The sequence below is a fragment of the Cyrtonyx montezumae genome, unplaced genomic scaffold (genome assembly GCF_038088225.1).
Source record: "Cyrtonyx montezumae isolate F1298 unplaced genomic scaffold, pur_monq_1.0 scaffold_3, whole genome shotgun sequence".
In the NCBI taxonomy this organism is placed as follows: domain Eukaryota; kingdom Metazoa; phylum Chordata; class Aves; order Galliformes; family Odontophoridae; genus Cyrtonyx; species Cyrtonyx montezumae.
Window position 1 is genome coordinate 32,940,837 of NW_027072034.1, and position 17,176 is coordinate 32,958,012.

Below are 17,176 nucleotides of genomic sequence, written 5' to 3' on the forward strand. Positions count from 1 at the left end.
GTGAAACATGCCCATTTTAAGTACATCTGTGGTTAGAGAGAGGTGCATACAAAGATAAAACTGCACTTCAGTGCTTCCTGTGTCCTGTAGGCAGCTCAAATGGTACATGTGATCCTAATCAGTAATTAGACAAGAAGCTACTGGCTTCATTATTATTCCTCTCCTCCTCTCTTTGTCTCCCTCAGTAGAAGCCAGGTCACAAAGATGTTACATGGCTGGAAGGTCTTGGTCAAATTGGATAAACACTTTTAAAACATTACAAGGGTGTTGTTTATTTCAATTAACATCTTGCTCAGCTGAAATGTTATTTAGCTGTTAAAGAGGAAGCCTTATGGTTATTTTAAAAAAAAAGCATGCTTTCTTTGTAAAATACTCATTTTTATTTAAAATTCCCTGTCCCATTACACTATTGAAAAGTATTTTCATTTTATTTTCTGTGAAAGACCTCCTAATACTGCACACCACTTCTCAGTAAGAGGAAACAGACATTATCCTAAATCATTTACATCCTTGAAAGAAATGTATGAAGTCCCTTTTGAAGGGTCCTAGCTCACTCCCAGCTAGGAGCTATTGTAACTCACAGTACAGGGGATTAAATAAGCTTGAGTTTTGGTTTCTTTTTTCTCTGGGGGGTGAGAAGCAGTTGAATGTCACTGAGATTGAGAGATGAACCACACTGTTGAATCCAGAGATGAATACACAGCTGGAGCAGAAAGTTTCAGCTTCAGCAGCACTGTACATTTACAGCCACGCATGGCATGCCTGGAGCTCTTCCACCTTTCACTCACCAATGTATGCATTAGGATACCTTTGCTGTGGTAGTTTAAGAATTGCCATCTGAGTGCTTGCTACAGAAATCCATCTATTAGTGAGAGCTCCTTGAATAGAAAATACCACTACCAATTGTCCTGTCCCACATCCACGTTATTTCCTTTAATCACTTTCTCCCAAGGCCCATCTTCACCTTTTAGTTCTGGAACTCAATCTACATTTTGCCTGAGACAACACAGGATCTTTTGATTGGGCTGCACTAACTCAAGTACAACAGTCTGCTCCTCTGAGAATTTTGTACAGTTTTCTATATAGGGTTTGAAACTGCCAGTCACTTTCCTTTTTGCAAACTGTCTTCATTTTACAAATTGAGAGTCAATCCTGAAGCAATTTCTCTCTAAGGACTCCAGGATGGATGAATTTTGCCCACAACCCATCTGCAGAACAGGGCTCTTACAAACTCTTAATCACCACAGACATCAAGACTTTCTCACTGTGTTCATTGGATCCATCTGGGATCAACTCAGTGGTCCAGGCAGTTAATTAAGCATCAATTTTCTATAGTTCAACATATTAACTGCTCTGTGGGGCTGTGGATTGCCTAGGGAGCACATGGTTGGTAATGGTTTTCCAGCCATCATCTGTGGTTAATTTGTTGGAATGCCTCTCTAAAATAAAATACTGTACATTTGTGGTCTTGGCCTTGAATAATCAATGGGGAGCACTGCTCAGCATTAAGCAGTTAGTCTCAGTTTGTCTGTGCTGGATACTGATAAAGAAACACAACTCTACAGAGGATAATTCTTCTCAAATAATTCAGAGGTACGAATCAACAGATGTACAGTCACGAAGGCCAAAAATGTCATTTTCCAGTATGTTCCCTGCTAGTTCCTACAAAGGATGGAAAAATCATTAAAAACAGTAATTAGTGTAATTCAGAACAGCATTCATCAGAATATCTTTTTTTTTCCCACTCTTCCTTGATACCACTTCCAATGTTGTGACCTCCTACTATTAGTGACAGCATTTTGTGGCAATCTGATGTAAAAAGGCTTCTGCAAACTGCAAGAGCTGCACTCCTGCCTCCCTCCCCAGCATCACTAGGTGGAAGCATGGCACAGTGCAAGGCTGCTGCACGCCTCCCTGGTATCTGGGTAGGGGAGAAACTCCCCACTGCTCTCTACAGCCATTTTACAGTGCAGCATATTACTGCTCACCAGCCCTCACTCTGGCATACCCTGATCCTTTCCCATCCTTTATTGTTGTCATTTTGGACACATCTATACTATAAAAATAAGTCATCTTCATCTCCTAATAGAGATGCCCATCAAACTATATGACACTTCAAAAATGCCAAACACATCAATGCTAGGAGTTTTGTAAAAGTGTCAGCAGATGACACTGGCACATCCTTGGCTCATTTAAATATATACTTACATGAAGACATTCAGATTTAAGCTGAGGTGATGCATTCTTATGGAAAGCTTGTCTTTTCTTGCGGTAGTCAATATACATTCTATTGCAGTAGTCAATATACATTCTATTGCTCCCTCATATGTGTCTGTAGTTTCCCCCCTGCCCCCAAGTAACAGCTCTGTTGTAAATTTCACTGGAATCTCTGGATCCCAATTTCTGCACAGTATAATTATATTTTCTCTCCTTTCCTCAATCAGCTATGCCTTCATCTTGAGCTGTGTGTGTTACCTGGTACTGGTTTTCTGCAGAAAGAAGAGTTTCAGGGATTCAGAACTGTTCAGGATCCCCTTCATCTGTGAGAGATGAGGTCCTGACTTCTTGTATTACATTAATTTCAGTAAATTTACCTAATACTGCAATCTTACATTCTAGATGTTCAACTACACTGTGTAATAGTTTTTATCCTTGAGATGTTTTTTCCGAGGCATTTTAGTGATTTAAGGCCATTAACAATTGCCAAGCTGTCTGTTTATCAAAACGTCCTTTCCCAGGCTATCAAAATATATTATCATTCATGCTGGGGTACTGGCAATACCCCCCACCTCTCCTGATGAGTTCTATCTCTCCACTATGGACATCATGCTGTGCCAGGAGGATTCAAGTAATCCCAGGATGTGCCTGGTAACTCCTTTTCCAGGCAAATGGATTTCCTCCATCCAAATCAACTTTCTACATCCTTCAATAAAACCATCTCAGAACTTATACTGCTTTTTGATGATGCTCCTGGATGGCTTGCCATATGTAAGGATAAATGGCTGCAGATATAGCTACTTTAAACAAGTTTCAGATCACCTAAGAAAGGTAACAGTCACAATTCAGTAATAAAAAGGGAATCTCTTACCCTCTTCTGAGGATCAGGGCTCACTGAACACTTCAAAGGAGGTGGTCCCCAAGCAGAGATGTATCCCTTGTGGCTGCCAGCTTACACCTGTGCTCGCAGGGCTGGTTATGCCTCTACACCAGGTGCTCAATCACGGGTTCAGACTGTAACCTAACAGTTTCCATACAGAAGCATATATTAAAATGGAAAGCATGCCATATCCACAGTGGTGGCTTACAAAAGCAAGAAAAGCAGGAAAATCACAAAAGGATGAAAGTATCCCAGAAAACAAGCAAAAAAAGCACAACCAGCAGAAGAAATATTGTACAGTAATGGCTTAAAATAAAAAATGATGAAGAGAATATATTCAGCTTATCTTCCATCATATACCATTCAGATTATTTACTCCGTCAGCAAAGACAGTATACTAAAGTATATCAACCACATTGTAGTGAACAAATACCTCACAGATTATATCATATTTGCTTTTTTTATTCTGAAGCTACCAAGTTTCCAGAATCAAACCTTTAGCTGACAAATCTTTTTTTGTTGTGTGTTTTTAATCAAAAACAGTCAGTACATCTCTTTCTACAGAAGTTCTATTGTACTGAAAAAAAAAAAAAAGAAAAAAAAAAAGAAAGAAAAAAAGTTTGATTTGCAAGAAAATTTTTCCAAGGGGAAAAAACATACAAAATTCATCTTCAGAATAAACTCCCAGGATAAAAGGGTAAGCTACTCTGTGTCATCCTGCATTCAAGTTGTTAGTTAACAGTTAAGCACCAAAACTATTCTTTCATACCCTTTTTCACACCCACACAAACCTAAAATGCTCATATCATATGTGATTGTTTAAAAGAGCAGAAGAAACAGAAAATATTAGGACAACCCCATGCAAATCAGTGTATTTACCTATGGTACTGCAAACCCTACACTGAGGTTGTTTTTTTTTTTTTCAATTTTATTTCAAAGTACATTAAAACAGAAAAAGAAAAACATTTTTTCGACATTTTTTTATTATTTTTATTTCCCTTACTACATCCCACAGAAATAAGATGATTCTGTTTCTAAACAAAAGTGAAAAGAAATCTTGAATCAAAATGTAGTTTTCAATGTTTTCTGAGCAAATATAAGCCTAAACACAATGAAAAATTGACATTAATGATTATTTAAATTCTCCAGATTCCTAAATCTATTTTTAAAGGTTCCAAACTAAAGATTATGCATTTCTAAAAAAGATCAATTCAAAATCTACTACTGCAACAGTAGATCAACCTATTCTAAGCTCAATTTTTGTGGCAACATCTTAGAAAAAGCCTTGAGCCAATAGGTATTTGGAAAATTACACAGCTGTGAACTCCATGGTCAGGAGAGCAGGATACTGCACATAAGGAGCATCATTAAATTTCACAAAGAAATAGATACCATGAAATGCTATTACAAATATTTACCTTAATACATGATACACTCCTGGGCCATCCCTTCTCTCTCATCTTTATAAATAAAGCCCAACCACGCACATGATACATCTACATGTACATCTACAGCACACACACTTCTGAGAATCAGCTGAAAGGATTTTGTGACAGACACTACCCTGTTAATAAAGATAATTTAAGAACCTGGTCAGTTTTTGATAAGAAAACATAAAGCAGGCAGAACTCATGCCTGCATTCAGATGACACTCTTTAAGGATGGTGAGTGAAAACGGCTGCAATTTCAAACCATCTTGTCTCATCCCTTTTTAACAGCAATGCACACAAAACAATGGGTCAGTGTCCAGAAATATAGAGCTACTTCCAAGCAAACAGATACAGCCACATGCCTCTATTTTTTTTACTTTCACAAATACACAATTTATTATACCTTTCTATCAACTCCTGATCACATTTCAGAACTGGCCTCTTTCCATTCCCAAGGATGCCCTGCCCAAGCACAGTCAGTCCATTGACAGATTAAGTGAAATTTCTAGGTTTGCAGTTAGTACAGGTGAGAGACAGAATGAGAACACATTCTCCTGATTAGCAACAAAGTCAAGAAAGCTTCCAGTTTGAAAGAAGACAGAAGTATCTTCAGTTTTCTGACCATTTCAAGGGACAAAGTTTAGAAACACCCCATATACCAGGTATTACAGAATTATTCAGTAAATGTGTAGGAAGTCATGGATCCATTTGTTTAGCACATTTGGTAATCATCTCTTCAGCTGAATTGCATGCAGTACTGTGAGGAGTTTAAAATATATCCAGTGTTTCCCTATCCCCTTTAAGAAAAAAGGATAAAACATCTTACTCAAGAGAGGACTTCAAAACTTGCACAGTGCAGGTTTTTATGGTGGTGAGGACATCAGGTTATCATGGAGGAAAATGCAGACTACAAAACATTTTTAATTTATCAACAGCAGTTTCAACTAGAAAACAAACAGACTTCACAGCTGATTCTTCAGTGGACATTACACTCATGTGGATCACCACTTTTAATTAGTCTATCAGCATCCAAAACGATTAATTCAGGCATATGCCTGAATAGATTGTGTAATTATCCATAGTCAAAACAGAAATGCAGTTGCACAGTTTTCCATTTAAGGTGTAATTTTGAGAAGGGACGAGCAGTTTTTACTCCTTGGCAAAAATAAATAAATTAATAAACAAAAAACCAACCTGTTAATAATACAAAGAATAGAGCAGAATAAGCATTTCTCTTGTATAGAGAAAATATTTTCAAATTACTTTCTCAGTACTATTTTAGTAAGTAGATGTTAATTCCCCTTTGCTGCAGAATTATCAAAGTTTGAGGTGATAAGTAAACTTCAGAAAAATATACTTGGCTGGCATTTGATAGCGCACATTTTTCCAGAATTTTGTATTTGCTGTACAGAATTTCTCCAAGAATTCTCCTTTCTATTGGATAGCTCCGTGTTTTTGTTTAATATATCTGATTGATTCTGGCTTGCTTGTGCATTCCCGCATTTCATCCATCTCTATAAAAATCATTTGAGCCTCATCACGGATAATAGCACTGTACATAGCCTGTTGTTCACAGGCATCTTCCATCTGGACACAACTAAATGTTTCAGATCTCAAAATAATCATCAGTCTTCTGCTTTGCTTAAAGGTTTCATCAGCAATGCTAATCACAGCTGGAAGTAATGAAGGAACAAAAGATTGTATAGAAACTTTATTATTAACACAATGTATTGCAAAATCTTTAAATTGCATATATAGAGAATAGTGACTAACTCCAAGAACTGGTAGGTCTAAGATCTTCCAACTACCATAATCCATTGCACAAAATTTCTGACAAAAAATGTTTCCTGCAGTCCCCAGGGAGGGTTATCATTCAAAAGACCTCAACCATATTATTAATTCTACGGAATACTGATATGTTTACCCGAGAAAGAGCAGACTCTACCCGTTATAACATCAGAGCAGAAATTTGATTAAGGAACAACAAGAAAATTAGAAATAAATTGGTCAATAGATAAGAGGTCTAATTATCCTTTAAAAAACAAAAAAGAACCCACATAGTTATAAATTTGGTTTATAATAATGAATGTTTTCTCAGTTGTAAATATCATCTTCTAACCCTAGAACAATGTGTAAAAGAGCAATGTATTAACTCTGCTAATTAAACCATACCTTCTCCTGGTAGAACATCCATTCCTAATATAAAGAGATTATATCCACATTGTTGTTCTAAAACACTGGGGAGTATTCTAAGAACAAAAGTTTCCAGATAATAGAAGTTGCTGCTTCCACTGCCTTTTTTGTACAGGACACATGCATCATAGATTTTTCTCATCTAAAACGAACAAAAATATTTATGTTAAAAACTAAAAACCAGCAGCTATGCTTATATTGCAAAGTTTCATTTTGGATTGCTTAAAAGCAGTTATAAGGGTTTGATTCACAGCTGTCTGACAGAGTAACAGCAAAGCACTGAAATGCTCTACAGATTAAAAGAAAGATGATAAGCCACAGAACCTGATCTCTTGAGAACCTCATCATGGGGAAGAACGTGCCAGCAAGTGAGCTGGATGCAGGACCCTGGGGGTTATCAAAAGGAGCCCCCAAACTCAGAGGTCCCAACATATTCACAGAATCATAGAATGGCCTGGGTTGAAAGGGACCTCAAATCTCATCTAGTTTCAACGCCCCTGCCGTGGGCAGGGTCACCAACCACTAGACCGGGCTGCCCAGAGCCAAACTTAGTAAGTTTAGGACAAGTAAGTTACAAAACATCATTTCTTTGATCTATTTTTCATTAGAAAAACTGAAAAAGTTTTCTAGGAAAACTTTTGTTTCTTTTGTTAAAAACTGAAATTACTTTTATGTGAAAATATTTCAAACAGCCATGAGTAAATACTAACCATCCTAATGCACATAATCCACTTATGTTTGAGCTCTTGGGAACTTGATACAGTCTAATTCTGAGGGCTGTCCAAGCACAATACAGATTATGTTGCATTTTCCCATTATTCACACCTATCCAGCACATTTGCCTACACTGCAGCAATAGAAACACATTAGAAGTGTCATAGAATAGAAAACTGTTAGCATATAACCATCATAACCTGTTGGATTTATAAGTAAAGTTATGTGTAAAAGAGAAAAGTTGGAAGAAAAAAAAAACACCTCAGAAAAAGTGTTTCATTTTCAATATAAATATTTCATGGCATTTTTAAAGAGCTAGTCTACGGGATGTAGCTCTGCTGACACCTACTGACCACAGTCAGAGTGACCCTAAATCTACATGCAAAGAAACAACCTTCTTTGGGAGAAATAGGGTGTTCTTTTTGCCTTATCTCACCTTAACTGCCTTAAATATTATGCAATGTTTATTACCTCAGTACTGATTTCACCCATGTGACTGAAAAGATCTTTCCATATGTATCTGAAAATTCTCAAGGAAATTCCAAATACATTCTATTAAATAATCATATAATTGCTTGGAAGCAATAGCAAATGTGGAAGAAAAAAAAAAAAAGCAATAGACTTGTTACACTGACATACATTGGTCACATTCACATACCTTCCTTACTTACAAAGGCACATCCAGAATTATGATACCAAAGCATCAAGTCAATCTTGAAACTCTTATAGATGATTAGAATAATAAACATTAAAAGTAACAAAGAGACAAGCCCTCCAGTCAGCCGTCTTTGTATATCAGGAACTGCACAAAATATGATGAGTAGAAAGAAAATGTTGGATTTGTCCAAATCTGATCTTTCACACAAATGTAATACAAATTTGAGTATCACATTCTTCACTTTCACTTACTTATTATTATTATTTTAATAGATAAATACACTACTGCTGTGACTCTATCCCTGCACACATCTACATGCTTAAATACAGGAAAGTGCAATCCTTGCACCTTCTACTGATGTGATGACATATGAGCATTTGTAATCAATACCACTTCTATGAAAGCTGAGTCAACCACAAGCCAGAAAAAAAATAGCAGTATTCCTTACCTCTGTGTTTTAGTATAATATAGGATGCCACTTCCCAAAGGCATTTGAAGCTTGACAGAAAAATGGTTGTTCATAATCTTCACTATGCACTTCTGAAATTACAAGCTCCACAGAATACAAAGGGCATCCAACATGAGCAGTTTCCTCTGTATCCAAAAAGTGACAGAGCCATAAAACCACTCCGTTCTAGAAAGGTTTCATCACTAACAGCTGCAACATGACAATGATCATTTCCACCTGAAAATACCAATCACACTTCAGAACACATGAATAATTGCATTACATGAGGGAAACCTAATTAATAGCTGGGCCTCTTCCTGACATTTAGTGTAGACATCAGAAAATATCATCAGCAAATTCTATTAAGACCTGTTTTCCAGTGCAATATAGGGTCTCTAAGGCTACAGTATAAGAGAAATACATATCTTCAAAGGTATGCAAACTCATGTTGCAGGGGGTTCTCAGCATCTGTAATCTCCATCATCTCCATCTGTAGATGGAGCGTCCCAGTGCTTGGTGGAAGACAAGTTCCACAATCTGAAATGCCTAAAAATGAAGCCCCAGTACAAGGACATCATCTCACAGTGGGGATATTTGGGACAGAAAAGACACTGAAGGTGTCAACCAAAGCAAGTAACACCAACTCAGTGCAATCTAGTTGTAGGAAGTGCAGTCTAAACTGCTGCTTCATATCATGGATCAGATCAGATTTCTAATAGATACAGTATCAGGCTGCACTGTTAAGATACAAGTTATTCACTGTACATTTTACATGGGCACAAGAACTGCTAATTATGCTGCACGTTCACTGAGTAATCTGCACTGTGTCACATGACTGATGTGCAAACTAAATAACTTTTTAACCAACAGCAAAAGAAGCAATATTAATTCCTCATTAACAGTAGAGCTCCTATGCAAAATTAACTAACTAGTCTATTTAGCCAAATGCTGTTCTTCTTTGAAAACACTCTAATTACCACTAAAAATGCAAAATAAAATTTGAAATAAATCCCAGAAGGCACATATAGGACCACACAAATCAACATGTGAGCAAAAGGTCATAGCAGCTTGAACACTGGAATAAGGAGTAAATGAATCAACATCGTTAATACAAATGACTAGATCCAGAAAATATTATGGCTTCAAATACAATAAAACAATAATTTAAGTGTTAGGAAATATAAAAAAATAACAATGCTTTCATGATATCAAGTCACTAATTGCATGCCTCTGCATTATAGCCCAATTTTTTTACAACACTACAACATATGACTTTTGTATACGGTTTTCTCTTGGTGAGCAATAAAAGAAGTCAGCGTTTTATTTCCTCTTTTGTTTTATGATGAGGACTTATTTATTTCTAAGAACCATAATCTTACATTGAAGATACCATTCTCATTTCTTCATCACTTTCTCCCTCATACATGGTGCTTGACAACTTGTTCTTGACAAAATTGCTCACAATTTTCCTTCATAGAACCACTAGGTGACAAGAACTGATAAAAACCTTACAGTTTTCAGTTCCTTGGTTCCCAAGGACTAAGACACCTTTTCAGATTTCCTTCGGCTCCAATTTTAATTGTTTTTTCCAAATCAAGTCTAATTACTTTCCTTCCTAGCCCTGCTTAAAGTACCTTTTGTACTCACGTTATCTCCCAGCTGCTTTATGCAGTCCATGTTCTAGTCTTCATCCTAAACCCCAGCACATCACTGGAAATCTCTCTTCCTTTTCTCCTCTCAGGCCACTAAGCTTCAGTACAAATGTCCTTAACAAAGTCTTCCATTAGCTCTCCATTTGATCTCAGTTACACCCCTCTGCCTCAAGGCTCTTAAAAAAAAAGTCTGTGTTTCTCCTGTAAAGCACAGGTTCCACTTCCTACAGCCTCCCAGACATGCGGATGGGAAAGAAAAGAACACAGGAGAGAGTCTGAGCACCATTTGCCAGGATGTGCCTGATCTCATTTGAAAGATGCCTCTGCCAGGCCGGAGCTTGCTCAATAGAAACTGTATTACAGTTATGACACTATAAGCCTCTGCAGAACACCTTTTTCCATTGCTGGAAATTTAGATATATTTTTATAATGACTCAAAGGAGCACGATTTCATGCAAAGTTCATGTGCCTACTACGTTTCAAGTTTCTACTTTAAAAAGAAAATGAATTGGTAGAGGCAAGCATTTCATGTCAGACAGAGAAAGTCCCACTTTGGTTGCCAACCCAGTATTTTCTAATCTGAAAATATACTTACTTTTGCCTTGCAAAAATTCTGCTCTCATAAAACACATCAATATACACACTGTTGCCTGTCCAAAACACCTCAAACCCATCAGCACCTGTTGTGTTGCAATCCATGTGACCTGTGAGCCTATAAAATTATGTTACAAAGTGAAAAGTTAATTTTCATACTTGTTTTGTAGATAAGATATTTATGGTGGCATTTTTGGTGGGCTCGCTAATCAAAAGAATGTTATTTTCAGAAAACCAGGAGGGGTTTCAGTCTGTTCAACGGTGTATAACCCAAGGGCAACCTACACACATTTTGTCCTACAGACAGGGCTGTCAGAAATTTTACTACAGATGTTATTCAATACTCAAAGCAAGAGTTTTGAAGATAGTCTTGTTACTTCTGAATAGAAGCTCTGTCAGATATCTACAGGACATTCGGGAACATTTCCAATCATATATTGAAAGTTCAAGGAAATTTCTCCATGAACACACATTAACAAGGAAGTCATAAAGCATCCTGTTTGATGTGAAATGCACAGGGCTGTCACAAATACATCCTCCCCTGCCACAGATACATTTCTCCCTTCCTCTTCACATAACCCTGCCTGTGTTACTGTTTGGACCCCAAATCACTCACTCAGTGCAAACTTGCTTTTTGAACAGTAGAGCTACTTTCAGCCATTAAAAGCAAAGGAGTTACACGATTCTGCTTTATGAGCAGCTGAAGCTGAAACTACACTGAGAAGTTTAAGGGGCAGGTTTTAAAAGCATAATGATCATTTCATCTGGTCTGACTACATATTCATCATATTTTGTTTATTCCCATCATATAAATATAACATTCCTATCCTATACTCACTAACACATATATATACATGTACACATACATGCACACACAGAGAAAACATGCACACACAAATCCCAGAACATTAAAGGGGAATGCATTAGATGAATAGACCTAAAGATGTGTTTCAAAGGGAATGTAAAAACCATACAAAAAAACGAAGGAAGGAAATAGAACACACTAAACCAAGATAACGCTACAGTTTGTCTTGGTTTAACTGTTTTTTCTTGTGGTAAGGGGATGATGTAGAAGAGAGAGAAGTAAGTTGAGCAGGATAGAGAGGATGCAACAGGACCCATTTAGGGGCATCAGCAGCTGCTTCATTAACCAAAGCACTGACGTTCTGCAATTCTAATCCCCCTGTTCAATAGTCAGCACAGTGGCAACATACAGAAAATCTTCAGCTAGCATTTCTGTCCCCCTTACTTAGATGCAAAGTATTAGTCTGTAGCACGCCTACACACAAATTGAGTTTTAAGCTATCATTTGAAATCTGGAAAAAATTTTGGATATTCACTCTTACAAACAGTGAATTCATCTACTTAATGTTCTGCAATCAGACTGATGTCTCGTTCAATGTTATATTGCTTTCCATTGCAGCTATATGTTGTTTCGGACGTATAGTTTCCTTGATCTTGCATAGTCACATTAGAAATCACAAGGTCACAGTATAAGAAGGTGATCCTTTTCCCTTCCAACAGCTGGCAGTCCTATGCTTGTAAAGAACTCTGTCAATTCATGTCACTATCTCTTTCCATGGTTTGTCTCTCTTTAATACAACAACCTTTCAGTGGACCACAACATAAGGATAGATGCCTTGCAGAGTGTGAGGAAGGGGAGGAATGCCTCGTGGAGTGTAAGAGGCCTGGAATCAAAAGGAAAACACATTTCCTTTTGGCTCTGAGTTTTTAACTCACAGATATACCCATTCATTTCCTAGAGAAAAAAAAATACAATATTAAAGAAAAATAAGGAAGTGTGATGCAAGGGCCAGGATTTGTAAAAGTATTAATTAATGAATAATTAATCAATGATTAGACTTCATTTTTTTCAAGCACTTAAATGTTCTCAGTACCTTATGGACTGCGCAAACACAAGGCAAAAATGTTGAAGGCAGCAAAATACTCTTAACAGTGAGACTTTAGATAAGAATAAGAATGAGACTTTAAATCTTTACGTACCATATGAAATAATACTCATTTGATGGAGCAGTACTGAACAGAATGGAAATGCTTCTCAAAAATTACATACTGAATCTGTTTCCAAAACAAAAGAAACCGGTTTCACTAGCGTATATAAAGGTGCCATCTAGTGGATATGGGGGTCATTGTTTCCTACATTTAAACTGAACTACTGTTATCCCCCAAAAAACTATATACACCTTTGCAAGGAGAAATGTTTTAATTTGCTCGTCCATTAAAAAAAAAAAACGTTTATAATAAATCTCTAGTTTTTCTACTACAATTCATAAACATCAGTTACTTGTATTTAAAATAACTGTCTGTTACAACAGTACAAAACAGGCTGTTTTTACCTTACACCAGCGAACAGGTAGATTATTTTCCTCATTCCTGAAGTGATCCAAGTGTGGGTTCACAACCTTTGCCGATGATGAAGTGAATATTATCTCCTGTACAGCAAATTTTTTATTTATGCATCAGTCCTCTCAAAAACTGTCACTTTTGTAGACACTTTGCTGCAGCTTGTCAAATTCCTGCAACTAATAGAACATAATTAAATTAAGATTCCTGACATATTTTCCAACTCAAAAATACACCGTATTCTTTTTTGGAGAAGAAAAAGAGGGCCAAAACATTACAACTTCTCTTACAAGTTTTACCAACTAGAGGAAAAAATATATTTCCTTACCCAACACAAAGTTAGTTTTAGTGAACATACTCTCTCAAACAGCATTTCTTCTAGCCCTCAGGCCAGATTGAGCAAGGAGGTTGAATTAAATGTTCTCAAGACGTGTCTTCCAACTTAAGTGATTCAGTCAGTACATAAGATGTTGTGTTTTATGTTTTATAGGTTTCAGAACTGTTTAGAAAACCTTGCTGACATGCACGTAAATTTGACTTTCACTGCCATTTGCACAAAAAACAAAAAAACAAAAAAACAGTATTACTTGTGTGAAAAATTAAATTTCAGAATAAGACTTTTTGTAGCCACCAATTAACTTACCTGCAATAATTAAAGAAAGAAATGTTGTTGTGATCTTACAGGAAAATGATTTTGTTGTCATGTTTCCCTACAGAAAAGGAAAGAAGATCTTAAATTGGTGGTTTCCAATATAAACTTCTACAACTGAAAATCAACATGTGCATTACAGTTTCTATTACCAATCCAGTATCTTTTATAAACTGTACTTTTCTCATGCAAGGTTTTCAACACATTACATGTTTGTAGCATATTAAAAAGAACTATCTGCCTTACAGGAAAAAAAAAGACCATCTCCAGGACTAAAAATCAATAATTACATGGCCATCCCACTACAAAGTATTTATTTTCTTAGAAAGAGAAGGCTAACTTCTGACTGAACATGAAGTGTACCTATAAGAACACCTGTGCAACTAGATCAGAGGCACCTCTTAATGCAGTATTCTGTCTCAAATTGTGGCCAATAGCAGATGATGTGAGAACAAAACTGCAAAAGAACCAGAATATACAGACATTCCTCTCAAATAGTCTCCCTCACTTCATCAATTTATAATGTTACAGTTATTTTATCAGTAGTTGGTACCCCTCAGTAGATTCTTCCCCAATAATCTAGTGCAACGCCCTATGAACTCATAGAAACATCCTTTGGCAAAGAGCCCTGAAGTTCATATACTGACACAGAAAATACAGGAATTGCCTTTGCTTATTTTGATCATGACACCTGCTGATCTCACCTGCCTGCCCCAATTGTTGTACTAGAAGAATGAAAGATAAAAAAAATGAGTGAACATTTCCCACTGTGCTTGTCAAGCATTAAGGATTTTCTACATCTCTAGCACATTCCTCACCAGTTCTCATTTCCCCAAGCTATCTCAGCCTCTTTAATTGACCTGGTTGATGGAACCCGATTTCACATTTCCGATCATCTTTACTGTTCTCTTCCATATCTCCTCAGAGATCTTTAGAAGCCACCAGGACTTGGGACTAGGCACCCTATTGTGGGTGCCCCTGCTGAAGCAAAGGTTGGATGAGGTAACCTCCAGAACTTCTTCCCCACTTCAACTATTTCCAGTTCTCCAGGTATGCCAAGGCTTATCTGAGATGAGGAAGCAAGACCAGACATGACATTCAGTCATCAAAATATTTGTGCTCTACAGACCAATAAAGTGCATCTGTTTCATGATCAGCTCCTCCCAAGTTCTCTTTATTACAGTGTTACCTTATTTTATTGTCCTTTCTTAAACATTCCTTACCAAGCAGGTTTTTTTACCCCTGTAAGTAGATCTGGAAACTACCCAAAAGTAATATTTTGCCATGTTTTGAAGAACTGTCTTTCAGAATCCTCCTTCTCTATAAATTCTGTGTTCTTTCTAAACAGTTCAGTTTTTACATTATCCTGCAGCCAGCACAGAATTGCTGCAAATACATAGCACTACATAAAACCAGGCACATGAACTCCTCTGAGGAGACTCATACTTGTGGCTGCCTTTTCATAAAGAAAAAAACTTTCATATATATGGAAGCTATAAACAACAAGAAAACTAGGGTCTGTTCTGTACATGTCTTTGCATAACTCATGATGAAAATAATAAACTATGATTGCAGAGTCAAGTGCAAATGTTTTTCCTACCACATTCTGCCATAATAGATAAGTCTCTTCCATTTCCAAGACATTTTGTCCACATCGTGAGCCTGCAATTGACCTATAAATCTTTACTACTCAGGACTCCAGCCAGCTGGTGTTATCTATGCCCAAATTTTCCAGAAAAATCCCTTGTATCCGAAGAAAAATAATCTCATGAGAAAATGAGAAAATAATCTCATCAGTTGAAAGAGAGAGAAAGAAAGAAGTAGAGGGAAAGGAGAGGGAAAGAAAGAAAATGAGGGAAAGAAAGAGGTCTTTGCTGATATATGCGTCTGAATTACATTGACAGCATCCATGACAGTGTATGTAAAGCACAATTTTCATAAAAACCTGAGATCAAGTTAGTACAGTCAATTGTTCCTTCGCTGCTTAGTCCTCTTAGTTGATCTGTTCAATTAAAAGTGGAAAACAAAAAGACACCTTGTCTCATCAGAACTTTGGCTCACAGGAATTTCTGCACATTTTAGCTACTTTGACTGCCTTATTCAAACACATGGATGGACTAAAACATGCAACAGACTTGTTTTCAGGTAATCACAGAATTGTAGGGGCTGGAAGGGACCTCTAGAGATCATCAAGTCTAATCCCCCTGCCAAAGCAGCTTCCTAGCTCAGGTTGCAAAGGTAGGCGTCCAGGTGGGTCTTGAATGACTCCAGAGGAGGAGACTCCACCACCTCTCTGGGCAGCTTGTGCCAGTGCTCCGTCACTGCACTGTGAAGTTCTTACGCACAATTGCGTGGAACTTCCTATGCTTAAGTTTGTGGCTCTTTCCCACACACTGCTGAAGAGTGCAACCTCATCCCATTGCTTCCTGCACCTTAGATATTTATAGATGTGGGTCAAATCCCTTCTGAGTCTTCTTTTCTCAAGGCTGAACAGAACCAGGTCTCTCAGCCTTTCCTCATAAGGGAGGTGCTCCACACCCTTTATCATCTCTGTAGCCCTCCGTTGGACTCTTTCCAAGAGATCCCTGTCTTTTTTGTACAGGGGATCCCAGAATTGGACACAGTACTCCAGGTCAAGTCTGGCAGGGCAGAGTACAGAACTAACAGGCATTTCTTTTACATAAATGAGAAAATAAATATACCTTGTATGCTTCTATTGAATGCAAAGTATGCTGTGAATCTTCATGAGAGCTCAGCAAGTCAATCCCCTCTGACAGAGGAAAAATGATTATGACAAACCCCTGTATTCCTGCCTTGCTGTTGCACACACAAGCAACAGCTGCAGCATAGCATCGTCTGCGCAAACATTCAAAACCAGTTACAGAAATGAGGGTCTCATCCCTTTTTAGCCTTTATTCTGTGAACCACCAACATCCCATTACCACACGTGGGTCCAAAACACCCCAGCCCCTCCAGTGGGACAGACTCCCACCACGAAAAATCAACCTCTGCCCCATGGCCAGCCTTGCTGGGGGAAGCTGCATCGCTGCTTACCTGCCTGGTTGCACTGGTGAGGCCACCCCGCATCAGAGCTGGGCTCCCCTCTCCTCCACTCCCCACCCGGCACGCTGTTGCCTCAGCTGAGATCGCAACAGGTCATCACTCATTGGTTTGGTTTGGTCTGTTTTTTCTTTTAAGCTTACCGAGCTTGTTGCTGCCCTGGGAGCACTGCACTGGTGCATTCCTTGGTTCTCTGCTTCACTCGCACGCCTCTGTTGGAATAAGCAGTGCATGGAGAATCACACAGAGCCATTGTAATGCTGTGTTGTCACTGACTGACTCGAAAAGCAAGGCAGAGCAAAGGTCCCTCCCAAAGC

The 17,176-nt window shown here is 37.8% G+C and overlaps 1 protein-coding gene across 1 annotated transcript; it reads right to left on the minus strand.

The window, feature by feature from the left end:
* Positions 1 to 5,819: 5,819 nt before the first annotated feature.
* Positions 5,820 to 17,112, minus strand: LOC136051367 (interleukin-1 receptor-like 2). The gene is given in 14 exon segments (XM_065740776.1): positions 5,820 to 5,845; positions 5,848 to 5,883; positions 5,886 to 6,200; positions 6,700 to 6,857; positions 8,089 to 8,236; positions 8,541 to 8,573; positions 8,576 to 8,684; positions 9,991 to 9,997; positions 10,788 to 10,904; positions 10,946 to 10,993; positions 12,159 to 12,319; positions 13,144 to 13,268; positions 13,271 to 13,329; positions 17,003 to 17,112. Coding segments are annotated over 14 exon segments (1,452 nt in total).
* Positions 17,113 to 17,176: the final 64 nt, after the last annotated feature.